The sequence below is a fragment of the Dermochelys coriacea genome, chromosome 17 (genome assembly GCF_009764565.3).
Source record: "Dermochelys coriacea isolate rDerCor1 chromosome 17, rDerCor1.pri.v4, whole genome shotgun sequence".
NCBI lineage: Eukaryota > Metazoa > Chordata > Testudines > Dermochelyidae > Dermochelys > Dermochelys coriacea.
The window spans coordinates 422,916-442,149 of NC_050084.1; the positions used below are offsets into that span (position 1 = coordinate 422,916).

Here is a 19,234-nt window from a genome sequence, read left to right on the forward strand (position 1 = left end):
ACCCAGCGGAACAGGTTTTTGTTATGGCCCTCCCTGTCCTGCCAAACTTGGTAACCCCTGTTTAAGGACACGACATGGAAAGTATTTAATAAAAGCTTGGCTGAAAATAACTTGATATTCGAGCGTGCACCTTCTTATTTGACATCTTGTTGCCCCTCTGCTTTTAGCAGGTTCCAGTTACCCATCAGACCATGACAGCAGCTGTCGGTTACATTCAGACCACTGAGCTGGTGACAGGCAGAAACAGAATGGCATCTGGTGACTAATAAGAAACCAACATCCCCGGTAGGTGAATGGTCAGGGTCATTTCCCTGTTTCAAGGGAAGAGGTGAGAATTCTTGGTGTTAATCTACCTGTCTCCAGGTCTCCCTCCACAAGGAATCCCAGGATGTTGTTCATGGCCCCCATGTAGAAAATAAGCCGCAGCTGAGTGACGCACATGGTAATGAGGCTGAGTAGCAAAATTGGGCTGAAGACACTATGCATAAAGGACGGAGATGCTGCAGAGGAAACAAGAGAATCTCTGAAGAAGGCAGCGTCTGGTAATAGTTATTAAATAGACAGGACATCAGAACAGACTTTGGATCGTTTAGATCCGTAGTCTTCAACTGGCTACATTACATAAACACAATACTCTAGGGACAGTCTAGTGGAGAGTTCAGCACCAGTGAATAACTTGTATAGAAGGGACTCCCTAAAAAAGGGATGATGTGAGGAGGACAACAATGAATAGCTATAAGAATTTAGCACATCAGTCTTTAGCTATAGCAGTTCATACTTTATGTACTGTCTATGTAATGTTCACCAGCACCCAGACATCTGCCAGGGCAGGAACATATGCCATCAAGGTCTGTGCATGCATCTGGGGGGGTTTGTGTGTGTCTCAATATATACTTATCTGGACAATGATGAGTCGCACAGCTGGGTTAAATTCACCACATGCAAGGGCCTGCACAAGGCCTAAATATTGCTTAGCTCCTACTTTGAGAAATTAAGTGGTGCACTGACCTTGTGCTGGCCCTTTGCACTAGGGTGAATGTCGCATGTACAAATCCAGAGACAATACCTGCATCGTCTGCTTGACACTTCACTTCCAGGTCCACTGTTGATAGACAGAGTTTGTTTCCCTCTTGAGCTGCCAGTTCCTTGGGGTTCTTCATGGAGCTCCCCACACTCAGACGACGTCCCACCGTGGTCACCTGTTTGTAAAACTGTTTCCCTGTAATTTTGTGGTCAAATCCCAGCCAGCTGAACTTGATCTTCACTCTGTGTGGCAGAAGAGAGGAGGGGGAAAAAAAAAAAAAAAAAAAGAAAAAAAAGAAAAAGAGTAGGAGCTGCAAAGCAGGGCTGAGATTCATGGACTGATCTAAGGATACTGGAGTCACAAGATGCAGGAAGGTTGACTATTGATTTCCAGACGTTGATTTGAACCTATAAAATCCCAAAGAGCCTGAGATCCAATTACCAAAGAGAAACCTCTCCCTCTCCCTCTCTATGCTTTACTGCCACATCAAGGATGCCAGAGCTGGAACGGCCTCAGTAGAGAAATGGAAGTTGCTGCTAGAAGGGTATTTTGCTGTAAGGAGTCCTAGAGCCTGGAACACAATATCCAGAGTCTCACTAGCTAGGATAAACATTTATAAAGGGCAGTAAACCCTCACACTTAGGAGAGAAGTCAACCATAAATATTTAAGATTAGGAATAAAATGTATCTTCCTCTGAAGCGGCTGATGCTAGCCTTTCTCAGAGATTGGACCCCATGACTGATCCAGTCCAGCAATTTCTACATTCCTAAGAGCAGAAGGAGACACTTACGTGTAGTCCATGTCTTCTGGTCCTGGGAATGGCTCCAGTGGCCAGTTGAAGAAACAGTTGAAGAAAACTAGCCCTGCACAGGATGCCCAGACAATCAGAATGAGGATGAAAGAGACACCAAAGTCATATATAACCTGGAATTCACAACAGAATAATATCATTAGCACATCAAATATCCTACACTCTAATGTTTGCTGAAGTAGATTTGGGAGGAAGGTGGAGGGGAAAGCATGTGGCATTTAAAAACAGGGTTGCAAGGTGACATCTAATGAAGGAAGGAATTCTGTGACATCATGTAAGCACAACAAAAGTTTTGCACAAATTTATGTATACAAGACATCAGTTACAAGAAAACAAGGAGCTGCTGCTGAAATTGATACCCAGCTCTGTCAGAAACAATACAGTAACTCCTCATTTAAAGTCGTCCCGGTTAAGGTTGTTTTGTTGTACGTTGCTGATCAATTAGAGAACATACTCATTTAAAGTTGCACAATGCTCCCTTATAACATTGTTTGGCAGCCACCTGCTTTGTCCGCTGCTTGCGGAAAGAGCAGCCCCTTGGAGTTGGATGGTGGGGGCTTAGAACCAGGGTGGACTGGCAGCCCTCTAAGTTTCCTGTGTGACAGCCACCCAGCAGGCTAGCAATTGCCAGGAAGTGCAGCTGCCCTCCCCCACTGCCCTGTGCAGCTCCTTTCCTCTGCCTTGGAGCTGCTCCTGGGAGACCTCCTGCTTGCTGTGTGCGAGGATGGGGGAGGGGAGAGAGAAGAGGTGTGCTAATGTCAGGGTGTCCCCTTCCTCCCCACTCCTGTACCTTATCTCCACAGAGAAGTGGGGGGGACATGACAGGGCTCAGGACGGAGGGAGCTTCCTGGCAGCAGATGCTATCTCAACTTGCTGATCTACTTAAAAAGGCAATGTACTTAGATGGCGTCAGCATACTTAAAGGGGCAATGCGCATCTCTCTCTCTCTCTCACACACACACACACACACACACACACACACACACCCCGTGTGTGTGTGTGTGTGTGTGTGTGTCTCTGTCTCTCTCTGCCATGCTATCTCCTCTCCCTCCATTCGTGCTGCCTTGTAGAGTGTGAGGCTACATTAACAACATGTTAACCTTTGAGGGCTCAGCCAAATGCCAATTTATCATTTAGCAGTAAGGCATTCCCTGGAAAGTATCCCACCCTCTGACTTCACCACCTCAACCAAGCTTCACAATCATCATTGTTGGGTACAGTATTAAATTGTTTGTTTAAAAAACGTATAGTGTGTGTGTGTGTGTCTGTCTGTCTCTTGTCTGGCAAAAAAAAAAAAAAAAAAAAAATTCCCTGGAACCTAACCCCTTGTTTGTGGGGAAACTGGATTCGCTTAACATCGTTTCACTTAAAGTAGCATTTTTCAGGAACATAACTACAACGTTAAGCGAGGAGTTACTGTGCAGTCATTTGAGAAGTTACATCGAGATCTTCTTAGGAAACCCATTAGGAACTTTGCTGCATGGTTGGTATAACTTGATCTGACCTACTGTCTGGACCCATAAGAGTCTTGGATTTATATAAGCTAAACCATATTAATTTTGCCTCTGCGGATGAAGCTTTGTCAGTGAGCACCAGTATCAATGTATTAAATAGCACAGATTTATTGGCTCTCCTTCCCTTTCAGAGCTCTCCACAAAACTCTGTAATGAGTCTTATCATTATCTGAAGGTGGGCAGCCACCTCCAGATAATAATCAAAAGCTGATATTTTATTACAATCGGTCCCAAGGATTCCAGGATTTAAAATTTATATTTTTCAACTCCAGAGATTGCTTACATCACTAAAGGTGGAAAAATGCTTTTGTTTCTTTAACACCACTATAATCCTATGACTTGTACACTTTTCACTGAAAACATCTCAGAACTTCTAAAAACCATCCTGGCCAGTTTATAGACCTATCTGAGGTACTATCTGGCATCCATTATCATAGTATCTGAGCACCTCAAAATCTTTAATGTATTTATCCTCCTAACACTCATGTCAGGTAGGATAGGACTATTATCCCTATTTAAAATGTCTTGCCCAAGGTCACACAGGAAGTCTGTGGCACAGCAGGGAAATGAACACAGGTCTCATATATCCCAGGTTAGCACTCTGTCCACTGGACCACCCTTTCTAATTACCATCATGCAGCATGGAGTCTAAAACAGCAACATCAGAATTGCTGAGCCAAATTTGTCAGGGCTCAGGATTCCACATCCTCACCTTGATTCCAGGAAAAGTGACAGCCGAAGACGCGTAGGAGCCAATCATCAGAGCAATGAATGTGGAACGAAGATCACCAAACATGTTGGGCAGCTGGGGGGGGGGGGGGGAAAGAGGAGGGAAATAAAAACAAACAAAACATCTTGTTGAAACTGGACTACGGGAATAAGGAAGGAAGAGAAGAACGTTGCTTTGAGAAGCCCCTGGCACCAAAGATTTTTGCCTTTGGATCTAGGAAAAGGAAGAAAATGTTAATTATTCAATAATTTATTTGGCTTTCCATAACAGTACACTGGGATGCAATGAGGCTGTGAAAGTGCTCATCTGCTCTGCTGCCTTTAGTGTTACCCCATCAGGGCTTGCCTACACAGGGAAGTTTACCAGTATGTCACACACTGGAAAAAGCATTTTAATTCCAGAATAAGAGTATCCATACAGGGAGTTGTAAGTATATCACTATAGTTATACCAGTAAATTTCCCCATGTAGAAAAGCCCTTAGTAACTAGCTTTTAAACCAAAATAAACATGGCCATTGCTGCAGCTTTTCTTGCTGCCTTTGGGAGCAGGTCTTCCCCACACATTAATTACGCTTTGCATAAAGGTATCTGTCCTTAACTCCCCCACTGCCCACTCTTTCACGCTCCTATTTTCCCAACCAGTTTCCGTGTCAAACTTTGTGTTCACCACCTTTCTCTACACCTCTGAATTATATACACCTCGGTCCTATCTACTAGCTAGAAAAGGGGAGATTAATATAGATTAATATTGCCCCCAACCTCTAACACACACAACCCACAGGATACTGATCTCCACTCACTTCCATATTATTTCTCATTCTTCAGCATCCTAACTGCATCACAGTCCCTCAAACTCTAGGGGCGTTATACCCTGCACTTTGTACAATGCCACAATTGTTCATAGATCATAAAGCCAGAAGGAACCACTGATCATCTATTCTGATCTCCTGTATACAATAGGCTATAGCACTTAATTCCTGTTTGAATCAGAGGATATCTTTTAGAAAAATATGCTATCTTGAGTTAAAAAAACATCAGTGATGGAGAACCCACCACAATCCTTGGTAAATTGTTCCAATTGTTAATCATCATCACTTAAAAAAATGCACTTAATGACAGAAAAGCAAAGAAAATGCAGATGCAAATGCTGCAACACCTTATGCTGATGGGTTTAAGATTCTGCCCATCCTCATCCCAAATCCTACCCTGGATCAGTGTCCGCTAATGTTTTTAGGTACCCAGGTAAAAGGGAATGATTGGTTTTTAATTTTTCAGACCTATTTTCTTCAGCAAGTTGCACTGAAGCCCAAGTTCCCATTTCTAACCAGACTCCAATCTCCCTCTTTGATGGTTCCTGCAAATTTATACATTGCTACAGGTCCTCTTTCATGTTATTAACATACAGCAAATATCAGCTGGGAAAAAGCTCATCATCTTAGCACACAAATGGGCAGGATAAGTGTCCAGATACAATTTACTTTTTTTTAAATCTACTTTGCAAAATGTGTCCCACGCTAGGAGAGGGAAGAGTGTAAATTGGGACAGAATAAAAAAAAAATACCACCACCAATATTTTAAATATCCAGAAAGGTATGAGTCCCAATTACTAATAGCCTGTGAGCTTGAATTAAAAAAAATAATTACTCAAATTAGAGGGGTGCTGGGAAGTCTCTAAAATTGGTTCTTTCCTGCAGTTTATAAATAGGCAGAAATTCTGCTCCAAGTAGAGGGGCTTTTTCAATTTTCATCTCAAAAGGAGTTCAGGGATTAAAATGGCATCTTCAGCATGTTAAACAGAAGCTTTAGCTTTCACCCACAGTTGTCTACTTCTAAGACTGATAAATAAAGCAATATTATTATTTTATTTGCCGTTTAGGAACCTTGCTGAGCTGTGAAAAATTAGACCAAACCTGAAGAAACGAGCTCTCACATACATGCGCTGCAATAGGAAAACAAATCCATTTTTCCCAGTAATAAGGCAGGCATGCCAGTCTGTGCCAAGGTGGGATCTCCTGCATGTTTACATTCTGAAGTACTCTCTTGTTACAAACTTTCACATGGAATGCATCTCCAGGTCCTTCAATCATCCCAGAGCAGGAGCAGCAGTTATGATGTTTATAGATTTAGGCCAGGTCTACATTACCACTTACTTCGGTACAACTTACATCGCTCAGGGGTGTGAATAAGCCATCTCACTGAGTGATGTAAAATTACACCGACCTAAGCACCTTTGTGAACAGTGGAGAAGCTACCACCTCTCATGGAGGTGGATTTATTATGTTGATGGGAGAGCTCTCTCCCATCAGCATAGAGCAGTAGTCTCCAATCTTTTTATGCACAAGATCACTTTTTGAATTTAAGTCCAACCCATGATCTCTCCCACCCCTTCCCCGAGGCCCCATCCTGCTCACTCTATCCCCCCTACCCTCCGTCGCTCGCTCTCACTCACTTTCACTGGACTGGAGCAGAGGGTTGGGAGGGGGTGCAGGCTCTGGGCTGAGGCTGAGGGGTTCGGCGTGTGGGAGGGGGTTTTAGGTGGAGCCTGGGGCAGGGGGTAGGGGTGCTGGCTCTGGGAGAGGGCTCAGGGCTGGAGGTTTGGGGTGCAGGAGGGGGTGAGGGGTGCAAACTCTGGGAGGGGGCTGAGGGTTGGGATGGAGGGGATTTGCGATGGAGGCTCCAGCAGGGAGCTAAAGGCTGGGGTAGGGGGTTGGGGTGCAGGAAGGGGTATGGGATGCTGGCTCCAGGAGAGGGCTCAGGGCTGAAGGTTTGGGGTGCAGGAGGGGTATGGGGTGTTGGCTCCAGGAGGAGGCTCAGGGCTGGGGTGGGGCTCCCACCAGGCAGCACTTACCTTGGGCAGCTCCTGGTCGCCGGCGCAGCAGGGCTAAGGCAACCTCCCTGCCTGCCCTGGCAGCACTGCCCCCACAGCCTCCATTGGCCACAGTTCCCTGTTCCCAGCCAATGGGAGCTGCGGGGGTGGTCCTTGCAGGCAGGAGCAGAGCATGGAGACTCCTGCCTCCCCCCCAGGGGCTGCAGAGGCATGCTGGCTGCTTCTGGGAGAGGTGGGAGGCTGGGGCAGGCAGGGAGCCTGCCTTAGCCCCACTGCACCACCCGTCTTTTAGTGACTGGAGATCGTAATTGACTGCTAGAGGCTCCAGGACTGACCAGTTGATCGTGATCTATGGATTGATGACCACTGGCAAAGAGCATCTTCACCAGACGTGCTGCAGCTGCACCATATAGCACAGACTAGCCCTCACTCTACTTTTGGGAGAACCTGAGAAAACAACTTGGCAGCAGCAGGGCATGCAGCAATGTTCTGCAGTAGGACATGCCGACACCCAGAACAGCTGTCAACTGACTGTTTTAGGGAGGTGTGCATTGGAAACATATAAAGCGATCTCTTCCCAGGCATGAAATTGCAACTCTGGGTGTGGTGGCCTAAATCTGCACCACAACACAACACTTGTCACACTGTAACCTCTCTGTCTTAGTCTAGAAAGAAGCTGGTCCTTGTCACCAGGCAGGGAATTCATCTCCTGTTTATTTAAACTCAGTAATACCCTAAACCTAAATAAGCCTACAGAATTACAACAGCTGCTGCGGGAAGGGCTTGGAGCAGGGCAAGTACTCCACAAACACAGCTGCTTCATGGCTTGGTTTTCTTTCAAAGCCACAGAGATCACACAAAGAGCCTTTTCTACACAGCACAGAAGCAAGACTCAAGCCTAGGTGACACTTCAGCCATAGTGGTTGGTGGCAATTTTTAGTAATGTGCCTGAAGATGTGAAACAGCCTTTGCCATCATAGCCAAGTCTTTTTATGGCAAGGAGGGAAGGTAGAACCTGTGCTCCTCTCCCCATTAGGGCAGAATTTTGAGAAAGGCTCACTTTCCATAGAACATAGCTGGATTTTCAAAAGAGTTCAGCATATTTGGATGAACTCTCTAGAAAACCTGGCCCCAATTGTTGGCCCTGACCACTTGATTATCTGAACCTCAGATTTGGGGGGGGGGGGGGGGAAGGAAGAACTGGTCCTAAAAGGAAAACCTTCAAAATAGACCAGGAAAAGGGCACTGGTGCTATCCTCCTTCCATATCCTGTTTCCCCATCAGTGTTGCCAACTCTTGATGTTCGGTGTTTTTCTTAAAGCTCCAGCTACTAGGGACTGGCAGTTACACAATCAGCAGCTTTCATTATTTAAAAAAATATATATATTTTCTAGCTCTCATGGTTGCAGAAGAGACTTGAAAAAGTGAACCATAAAAAGGCAGACAGACCCAAAATTTTATTATTTTTCATATATTTTCAAGGCTATAAGGGACCATTTCATCTAGTCTGATCTCCTGCATAACAGGCCAGAGAATTTCATCCAGCACTTTCTGCGTCAAGCCCTAAATTGTAGCTGAGCTACAGCACATCTTTTAGAAAGAAGGGCAATCTTTATTTAAAGATTCCAAGTGACAGAGAATTCACCACATCACAAGGTAAAGGTTCCAGTGGCTGATCACCCTCACCATTAAAATTTTGCATCTTATTTCTAATCTGAATTTGTGTAACTTCTCAGCTTCCAGCCACTGGATTTTGTAATGCATTTTTCTGCAAGATTGAAGGCCCTCCACTATCAGAAATTGTTTCCTCACATAGATACTAATGACAGTGATCATGTCACCTCTTTACCTTCTCTTGGATAAACTAAATATATTGAGCTTCTTCCATCATGTAAGAGATTTTCCAGATCCAGAATAATTCTTGTACCTCATTTCTAAACCCTTTCCAATCTTGATGTGTAGATTCCAAAACTGGGCACAGTATTCCAGTAATGGTCTCACTGATGCTGAATGCAGTGACTAAAAACACCTACCTACTCCTACACTGCATTCCTCTGCTTATACAACCAAGGATTGTGTTAGCTTCTTAGCACTGAGAGCCCATGTTCAGCCAGTCGCCACCATGACCTCTATGTCCCTTTAAGAGTAATCACTTTTCAAGATATAGTCCCAATCCTGTACACGTGACCTTATGATTAAAGGCCTAACAAGTGTTTTGAATGCTTGGGGTTGCAATACCGAGACTTCTCCATGTAAAGAGGAGCTACAAAGTAAAAACAAAAGCATGTTTGGGTCTTCTTGCTTCCCCATAGTATATGAATGTGACAGGAAAGGGTTGTGTATGCTTGGGGTTTGGGGTTGTTTTTTCTTTTCTTTTTTTAAGATTAGAAATAAAAGTTCTGGACTTCCTGGTTTTTGCTGGGAGGACTGGAGAGAATTTGTGGGAAATTCCAAGAGACTGAAATTGAGCATCTGGGAGAGGCATTTTTAGTCAATGTCTAAACTTGGTTTTCTGTTAATAGCTATTTAATTTGAACTCCTTCTAAGCCCTAGAGAAATGTTCACTATGAAAGTATCATTCCATCAAGGCCAGGGGAAGTTCCAGTTCCCCTTCTCCAGAAAACAAACAAAAACAAACAAACAAACAAAAAAAACACACAACTTGATATTCCGAATACTGCTTAGTAATAAAGACACTCACAAGGCTGCCCTTCCCCATTACAGAACAGCAGCAAAGGACATAAGCTTGTTTTCTATCCTATTCTCATTTTAAAATACAGCTGTTTTTCTTCTTGATGCTCCCTGCTACAATCTATAAAAGGCCCTCTGTGGTAATTTATCACATATGTTTATCTCCCTGTGCAGAGTAGTTTGGCTTGAGCTCCCTGTGCTCTTAGATTCCTGCGTTGCAGGCAGCCACCAGCACGGATTGCTCCGTGTCCATTTACAAATGCCTGCTTACAATGGCTAAGTCCAAGTCACTCCCTAGAGATCTCTGCATTGCGCTGTAACAGGCAGAGTCTGTCTGACCAGCTTCCCAGAACTGGGAACACCATCACCAGCCATTGTTGCCCTTCCACTCTCCTCCCCAATCTGTCAGCCCTGCAGCTCAGGACATCCAGGAAACACAGACTGAGCAGGCTCAGACATCAGCTCATCAAAGACACTATACAGCCTGCCATTTATTTTTTATTATATCCCAAGGATTTGTTACAGAGAAGGTTTCAGAATTAGGAGGCAAATTTCATACACAGCGTCCCACATCTTATCCCCCTTTGCCCTGACACAGCTGTTCATATGCACCATCCTTCCTCAAGCATCATGGGCAGACTTCACCCTCTACCACGGCTGACAGGACCAACTCACACTTCTCCAGGACAAAGGGCAGCAAGAATGGCCTGACCCATATACATTTGAGGCCAGATAGTATCTTTATGCACCCAGGTGGGGTTCCACCCACTGGCTGGAGTTGATAAGGGTGGAGCCATATCCCAGGAAACAAGCAACTCATAGCTCAATACCTGTAACCCATCTTGTAAGGGTTGGAAACCTCATCACTATCAGCTACAAAGGATCCACTCCTTTGAGCAGTTAGGCAAGATGAATTTTTATTCAGACAAGTTTCCATCCCCTGCCTTTAAAAACAAACACACACACACATATATATGTGAAGTAGCAACCTTCATTAGAACTATGGTTGCACAGAATTAGCTCTTGCAGCAGAAGGCGAGGCCCCTAGGATTTGCACTCCCAACCTAAGCAGCACTATAGGTCATTGCAGTTGGAGGGGTGGTGAAGTCACTTTGTTTTTTCTCAGGACTTGCATACACAAACATCTACGCACTCACCAGTTAGTTCCTGTACCAGCCAGAATGGGCTCCTCACACCACATTAAACTCATTAGGACTGGAGACATTAGTGCAGAAGCATCTGGACTTTGGGCAATGAATGTCAAGCTCTTCAGATCTACTTACCGAAAGCTCATCTCAGTCTCATTGTTTCCAGCTCACCTCTAAATTCCCTTCTCATTATGTAGAGTATCACACTGTGTATGTAACATCCACACTGCCACAGAGCAGGAGGCATCCCCTGGTAATTGCAATACCTATATGCACAGTATTCATGCTCTGATTTTTCCCCCCCTTCTCACACCTTTCTACATACAGCTCATGGGTCACAGCTGGAAAGGGCCCTCACACTAGTTCCCACATTTATATGCATAGGTATTATACGCCCCAAAGGGAATTTATACAGGCAAATCAGCCTGATGTCTAACTTCCCGATCTATGCATGGAAATTTGGGGGCATAAAGACACAGATCCAAAGTTAGAGACAAGTTTTGAAATGCTGGGTCTCTGGCCACAAGATGGGGCTCCTGCTGAGATAAACTGTCATTCAAAATGACAGGTTTAAGAGTAGCAGCTGTGTTAGTCTGTATTCGCAAAAAGAAAAGGAGTACTTGTGGCACCTTAGAGACTAACAAATTTATTTGAGCATAAGCTTTCGTGAGCTACAGCTCACTAAAGAGACAGTTAAGGATGCCTGCATACGAAGGCTTTGCCTTCTCCACACACAGCCTCTCCCATATAGTATGCAACCTTCATGTCCTCCTTCAGATCCTACAATCTCTCCAATAGCGACCCAGATAAACACAAAGTTACCAAACCACCACCCTTGACACTAACATGATATGAGTCACCTTACCAGCCCCACAGGCTTATTCATGGGCCCCTCCTTTCTGGTGTTTGTCTCCTTATGTTCTGCCTGTGTCATACTCCATTTACCCTGTACACTCTTTGGGTCCAGGATTACAAACAGGGTTTTCAGAAGTGTGTGTTTCATATGAATTTAGAAGCCAGGCTTTATACACATTTTTGAAACTTTTGGACTATGACTTTACTTGCTATCTAAAGCAGTTAGATTCCACAATTCTGACATTACAATACATACAACAGCCTCTAAACCCAGCCTCTGCCCATGACAATTCACAGGAACTCAGTCTGTGTGTAACCCATAGGTTGGAGAGAAATTTAAAAACAAGGTGAAAGTGAGCTGGGTCCAAACCTTTGAGACATTTTTGATCAAAACAGGTAATATAACTGCTTCCCAAGCAATTTTCTGAGAGATTTTCAGCTCAGAACACCTAGTTCCAGCCACACTAACAAGGGTAAGACTAATGAGGTGAAAAATTCATTCTCAAATTGGTTGCTGCCTCTGCTCCCATCTCTAAGCAACAAGAGCCCCAAAATGCAGAGAGGCAGCAGACTTAGCCACTGGCTAATGTTTGTGCTCCAGTCAATGGACTGAGTAAACAGACATAAGTATGCTGCACAGATGGAGCTGGGCTGGGCATATTTCAACAGCTCAGCACTTCCAAGAAAAAGTCTGTCAGCACCTTGGAGTAATTCTCATCCATATAAAAGGGCAAAGCCCATTGTGCCAAGGAACTCTCCTTCCCTGTGGGGGGCGGGGGAAGGAAAAATCACACAGCCACACTCAAAAGGAACTGGTTTGTACTAGTACTTGTCCCCCACCTCAGAACAACTTCCTATGCTGTTAATTGCTTTGTTGCTGGTCAAAGCAGCACTACAAACAATAGTATCTGCCATTTACAAAAGAACAGTACTTCCCCGCCTTCCTGCCCAAGATTTCATTACATCCTTCAACTTTCAAGAGCCTTATGCCCCCCACCTTCTCCTACGAGTAAGCTAGAGCTAAATGCAATGCATTACATGTGGGCCCCGCTTCAGTCAGCTGCATTGCACATGTGTAAGTGAATACAGAATCTGGCTCAAAAGACAGAAAAGAGCCTTCTCTTCCCTCTCACCAACTATCCCCACTGGTAAGGGACAGCTGAGCCCTGGGCTAACCATCCAATAGCAAGCTTTTCAAATAGAAGAGTCATAGGCCAACTACCCCATTCATATAAAAATACAGGTGAGCATGAATCTATTCAACTCGGCAAACGATGAAGGATCCACTTGGCACCTTCCTGCCAGTTCAGTTCACCAGCTAGATCAGCGGTTCTCAAACTGGGGGTCACAAGGTTATTACATGGGGGTCATGAGCGGTCACCCTCCACCCCCAAGCCCCATTTTGCCTCCAGCATTTATAATAGTTGTTAAATGTGTTTTTAATTTATAAGGGGGGCCCCCACACACACACTCAGAGGCTTTGTGTGTAAAAGCGGTCACTGATACAAAAGTTTGAGAACCATGGAGCTAGATAATGAGAAAATAATATCTCCCTATTCCCTATAGGTGGGGCCTTGTAAAGAGCTGTGGGGTGGAAGCCAAAGGATAAATGAAGGGAGGGCAGATTCACAATTGCTCACATAATAACTCTCTTCACTTACCGTAAGTGAGGTAAAGGTCATGCACATTCCACCAAAGCCATTCAGAGCCAGTGAGATGAAGATCAGCACCGACAGTGCTGCAGTGGAAAAAACAAGAGCATTTACTGGATGGAATCACTGTGTCCCCAAAATCCTGGTTCCAACAAGTAGAATTTTGGCAAGGACTGAGCCAACGTCCTGCACAGAGTGAAAGGTTCCATCCAAACTGGCTCATTCTAGATGCACACTGTTCATTCTAAGCCAAGGTCACAGGGAAAGAACTTCAGGTACTAGGAGAATCAGAATGCAGTGTGAGCATCAGTTTGCAGAGCTGTGGACACTAGTTTTTCTCTGGGATGTGTGGGAGCCCAAGGTCTCTTCTCCACCCCCTGCTGAACTGTCTCACTGGTCAGCATTGGTCTCAAAAGGAAAATTTTACTTTTTAGAACTGGGCTCCAGGGACTATCTCAGCTAGAGGATATGACTATATTTATCCTGGGGCTGGGGAAGCCTTGAACATTCAGCATTGGTTACTGCCCATCTCTAAATTCTGGAGGAACCTTTCAACGTTTTTTCTTAAACTCACTGTGAGCTCACCACTGCTGAGGCATCTTACCCCGGGAAAAGAGCAAAGCTGGGAAAAACACAGCTGCCTCAGAGCCACCTTTGATACTGCTAAGCAGCACACCCCAGAATCTTCCCTCTGGAGGCCAAGCTTAATGCCCCCTCAACACACCATGGGGCTCTGTATCTCACTTGTCAATGGCAGGCCTGGTCTGCAGTGCAAGGTTATTATACTTTATACGTGATACAAAGCAGGCGGGTAAGAACACTAGCAAGTTTTGGGTTGTTTTTTTGTTTTGTTTTGGTTTTGTTTTGTTTTTTGTTTGTTTTGTTTTTTACACACTTTTTGCTCACAGGGTTCTTGGGGTATGGGACTCTGGCTGCATTCCCATCAGTGCTTACACGAGGAGCTGGGCCTGCCTTTGAGACACTGCACCCTCCCACTAGGCAATAAGCAAAGTTTGTTCTTTGGACACTATAATCAGAGTATGTGCCCTTATTTTAGTATTCTCTGCACACTACAGCCCCCAGTTACTAGCTGAATCTTTCAGAAGTGTAACAACCCCAAGACCCTTTCAATAGAGTCCACAGAGCTCCGTACTTACAATTTGGGTTACTAGCTCCATATGCAATCATCACACAGGACACAGCAAAGCAGGCACTGAAACAGAATTGAAGCCTTTAACCACATGTAAGAAAGCCTATTATAGATAAGTTACACTGTCTCTGCTGTCTCAGTGCCTGGCTAAGGCTGAGACTTTGAGAGTTAATTGGCTGAAGCAGAATCTGGATAAGATGAAAGGGTTGTGGATGGTTTGGAGACAAAAATCTAGAGTAATGGGTGAAAGTTGTTCGTGCACCTTCTATGGGTATTGAAGGGTCAACCTTTCCCAATGCAGTAACGCAAACTTGAGGTCCTAACAGGTTCTGAATTTTCAGGCAGTGTCAGTGTCCCATAGGGTCTTCCCAAACATCACCAAAGGAGACTGCAACCACCTTTCCCCATGACATGGCCCTACTCACATCTATCCAGACTTCAGTCCCCTCCAGGTTGGTTTACTGTAAAGCAGCAGTTTGTATGAAGAGCATTCAGAGCCTTCATCTGCCCACCTCCCAAGTGACGCAGGTCAATGAGCACAAATAGCTGCCCTCAGTGCTTTGCACAAGGTACTGGCTCAGTTCCAGCTACAATTCACATTGTCTAGGTCTGTAAATATTCTAACTGTCTGGAACCCAGTTACCCAAGAAAGAACTTCTCCCCTGCATTCTGTCACAGCAACTGTTAATACCAGCTCCACATGATCATTTGAGACAGGAAGTGATGCATATTGTTCCTTTGCCACTTGAAAGCACAAGGGAAGCTTTAGACAGGCAATATGCAATTAACTCTGGACCAAATGGGGTAAAATCCAGTTCTTGCAAGTCAAGTGGGATGGGATAATTTAGTAACCACAAGCAAGACAGACCTTGTTTTCTTGTGTGATATAGCACCTTCAGCAGTACTGACTCTAGCACCATGCTGGGGCATTGACTTAGTATCAGCTTGACTCCCACCCCTACTGACACAGTGGAAGAGTTCTTCTCTCCCCCCCAAGACCTCGTTTCCCAGGGAATTCAGAAGTCAGAGACTGTAGGAACACAGATGTAAGTCCCCTCCCCTTCTCCTTACAGGGAGATTCAACATGCTAAATGAGTTCAACTGTCAGCCTCAGCCCTATCCTGTACATGGCTAGGACCTCTGGGAGATTTCCAGTCCAGTCCAACAGCAGACAGGTTCTATTTTCCTGATGTCCATTTTACAAAGACAACAATAGTGGTCAGATACCATGGATATGAGATCCCCTGGTGATAGGCATGGTACAAGAACCTGAGTAGAATGAGCGGCTTGCCAGAAACCACTGAACTGTGGACTAAGCATAACCTCTGGCTCAAAATTAACTTCTAGTTTTGAAACAGTTGGTAGGCTTCATGACACCAACCTGCCAAGCAGACGCAGTTTGCGAGGGCCATATTTGTCCATGACAATCCCAAGAGGCAAAGTGATTGCACTCAGCAAGAAGGATCCAACAGTAAAAGCCAGGTTCAGCATTTCATCCTGCTCCTGGCAGATGAGCCACCCATTGATCCGAATCACAGCTTCCTGCTCTGTCCTGTTTCCATCTTCAGAGAGGGTGGTAAAATTATCTAGATGGGATAAAAGAGAAACATTGTTATAGTGTAGCGAGGAAGACAGAGCACTAAACCCAGTTACAAAAAGAGGGGCAAGTAGAACAGCCCTGCACATAGGCTGTTGCAACAAAAGTCACAGATCGCAATTGCCTAGATACACAGTCAATTTACCAATTTTAATCCAGAATAAAGGTATGCACACAGATTTTCACCAAAATTACCAGAGGTCTGAATTATAACCCATACAATTATTTCTGTTCTAGTCACTGGGTAGACAAGCCCTTAGTCTAGAACAATCATTTGAAAGCCCGATATTCAGATGAGCAATGTCACCTCAACTCCCTGCACTGTGATAGGAGTAGTTTAAGAACAGCCAGTCTTAATAGATGAATCCCTAGTTTTCGGCCCGACTCTCCAAGAGGGTGATTCAATAGCCTCCCAGACCAATTATTCCATTGCCCCAATTGTTCTTCTAGTTATGAACCTTCCAAGCTCCCTGGATGGCAGGGAAGGATGGTTCATCTGGGTTCTCTATATACCTGTAGACAGTTCTCCTTTCCCCAGACTTAAAATTTTCAATTCTCTTAACTCTCAAATTGTATTGTACAAAACATTGATCGTTTTTCTCTCTCACTCCCCCCCCTTGCCTTCAGGTGAAGAACGCCAGCCGCGAACTCCCCTATAGAATGAAGTTTGTTATTTATCTTACACAAAATGGCAACTATGGAATCAGGGCAGTTTGAAAAGGAGTTCAACATAAGCCCATCTCTGTTTACATGAGTGGTTTCGCTGCCTCTTTCATTCTCTTGCAACAAAATCCCAGAAAGGTTTTAAAGTTCTAAAAAGAAAGCATGCTGCATGATATTTTCATTAATATAAATTGCTGATGCACTCCTACATATTTCTATTTTCTGGCAGGATCAATTTTCAAGTCAAATAGGCTTTGTTAGCATGACAAGGGACTTGGTCTTTCCCCAGCTGCAGAAAATCAATGTCACATAGAACTTTTCTGTTTTATTTAATAACTGAAACTGCCTTATGATAGTAAATATTGCCAAAGCTGACAACGTTTAACATTCGAAGTTTAGAATGTTTTTTTAAATGCACAAATATATATATACACGAGAATGGTGCCCAAACTTGAACTCATTCCTTAGTGAGATCTAATCCGCCAAGAAAAAAGGAATCATCTTGTGTGAGAGACTGCTGAATATGACATTTGCCTTTTGGTACAGCATTACCAAATCTATGCCTTCCATCATGCTCTGTAATCCTAGTGGTCCCACTGCCCAGCCACCCTGCAAGTTAGGCTTTAGGATATTTCCCTCTTATCAGACCCTCTATACCTTTGCAGATTTTAGTTATTGAGTTCAAACTAGTTCCACAAGGTTGTGCTATGGTTTTAGTTCCATCTGCCAAACTGATTACTCCCAGCTTTGTATCAACTAGAAATAAACTCTGCTCTACCCTCTAGGTTTCAAATACCTACAGATATTTGGTGACTGGGAAGGTGCCTTCTACATGCACATACCTAATATACAAGCACAGGTGCTCCACAGACCCCCCACAGAAGTATTGGAGTGTCTCTACCTTATTTCATCTAGGTTCTCTCATTAGCACTTTCACTAATGGGGTCTCAGGCTTCCCCTGTCAAAGAACAACAAGTTTTGACCTATTCTTCCTCTTTGTTATTCACACCAATATTTATAAACCTTTATCCTGTCCCCTCTCTGTTGCCTGTTTTCCATGTCTTCACGTCCAGTTCCTTTGTCCATGTGACCCATTTTTTGTTTTTGGCCCTATCAGCATCCATTCTACAAGTGCAGAATGGAGACAGAATCACAGTGCCCCAGCAGCAATCTCACCACAGCTGGCGCAGAGAAATCACCCCCTCATTTGAGGTGTTCTTCACAAAAGAATTTCACATTCAGTGCAAATACTGCAGACCGGCTCCAAGCCCTACCAGACTCCCATCTCCTGCATCTCACAGTACTTTATAAAACTGTAAGCTTTACAACACTCCTGTGAGGGAGGCAAGGGATACAAAGGGGTCACTTCACCCAGAGCCTCAATGCTTTGGGCTATCTGCAGAGATAAGGTCATAGGAAACAGATGTGGGTGAAAGGTTAAACTCAGACAAACAAGAATTAGACAAAACAGAAATGAATTCCCTGTGTCAGCACTCTATTAAGATAGCTGCAGCACTTAGTTTTGGGCTAGGAGGGAGGGTGGGAGAAACACAGGCAATGCAGTGACCTTATAACTTTTGATTATGCGTGTCAAATGGTCTGGGAGCTCTCCTCAGGAGAAAAAGAAAACAGAACAGGCAATACTTAACAACAATGAATGAACCATCATTAATGTTATTAGCGTTTATCCTTACAACACAGATACTCATCATGCACTCCAATGAGAGGGACACACAAGCATGAAGGGCAGACACAAAGAGGGCAGCAATGTGGGGCACAGTCTTGGGAACAGTGGCCAGATTTCCACTGAGATTAAACAGACTCTGTGCAGGTCACTCAGCCAGATATGTTTGGGAGCAGGGGTGCTGCACTTCAATTTGTGCCTCTGTAAATCATCTGGTTTTCTGTCTGCCTCAGAGGAAGACCCAGCTGAAGGTACCAGGTAGAAACTAAGACACCACCTTATTGCAGAAAAACAGGAATTGCCCAGAGCAATGAAAGAAAACACAACGAAGTAAAATCAAAGTTTAACTAGGGGCTCTGCATTTTGTTTTGTTATTCCCTGACCCTTTCAATGGTTTCTACACAAAAAATAGACCAGTGTATACAGGATATGCATGTCAGAAGATCAGTCTGAAGCTGTTCCATTTGGGAGAGTAAATTGAATAATTGAATTGAATAATGATGCACTGTACCCCTGAGAACTCTCACACTATCAATGTTCTCTGTGTGTGTGTATATAAATCTCTCCTCTGTTTTTTCCACCAAATGCATCCGATGAAGTGAGCTGTAGCTCACGAAAGCTTATGCTCTAATAAATTTGTTAGTCTCTAAGGTGCCACAAGTACTCCTTTTCTTTTTGCGAATACAGACTAACACAACGGCTGCTACTCTGAAACCTGTAATCAACAGATAGGAATTAGCACCATCACATGACAAGGAGGTAGGATGAGATTACCCTGAATAGAAACTGGATATCTACTTTTAGGTACCTGGCTACAGCAAATATTCCAATTCTCACTCGTACACAGCTCACATCCTTATGTGGACCATTGTGTGGCACTATCACAG

At 44.2% G+C, this 19,234-nt stretch overlaps 1 protein-coding gene across 3 annotated transcripts in view; it reads right to left on the reverse strand.

The window, feature by feature from the left end:
* SLC43A2 (solute carrier family 43 member 2) overlaps window positions 1-19,234 on the reverse strand; it is a 51,163-nt gene that overhangs the window by 21,902 nt on the left and 10,027 nt on the right. For all 3 annotated transcript variants that reach the window (XM_038375265.2, XM_043499178.1, XM_043499177.1), the window contains exons 3-9: window positions 15,785-15,989; window positions 14,411-14,466; window positions 13,263-13,339; window positions 4,063-4,155; window positions 1,816-1,949; window positions 1,067-1,266; window positions 354-500 (exon numbers count right to left, since the gene is read on the reverse strand). In XM_038375265.2, coding sequence (XP_038231193.1) covers window positions 354-500; window positions 1,067-1,266; window positions 1,816-1,949; window positions 4,063-4,155; window positions 13,263-13,339; window positions 14,411-14,466; window positions 15,785-15,989 — 912 coding nt within the window. The remainder of the gene's footprint in view (window positions 1-353; window positions 501-1,066; window positions 1,267-1,815; window positions 1,950-4,062; window positions 4,156-13,262; window positions 13,340-14,410; window positions 14,467-15,784; window positions 15,990-19,234) is intronic.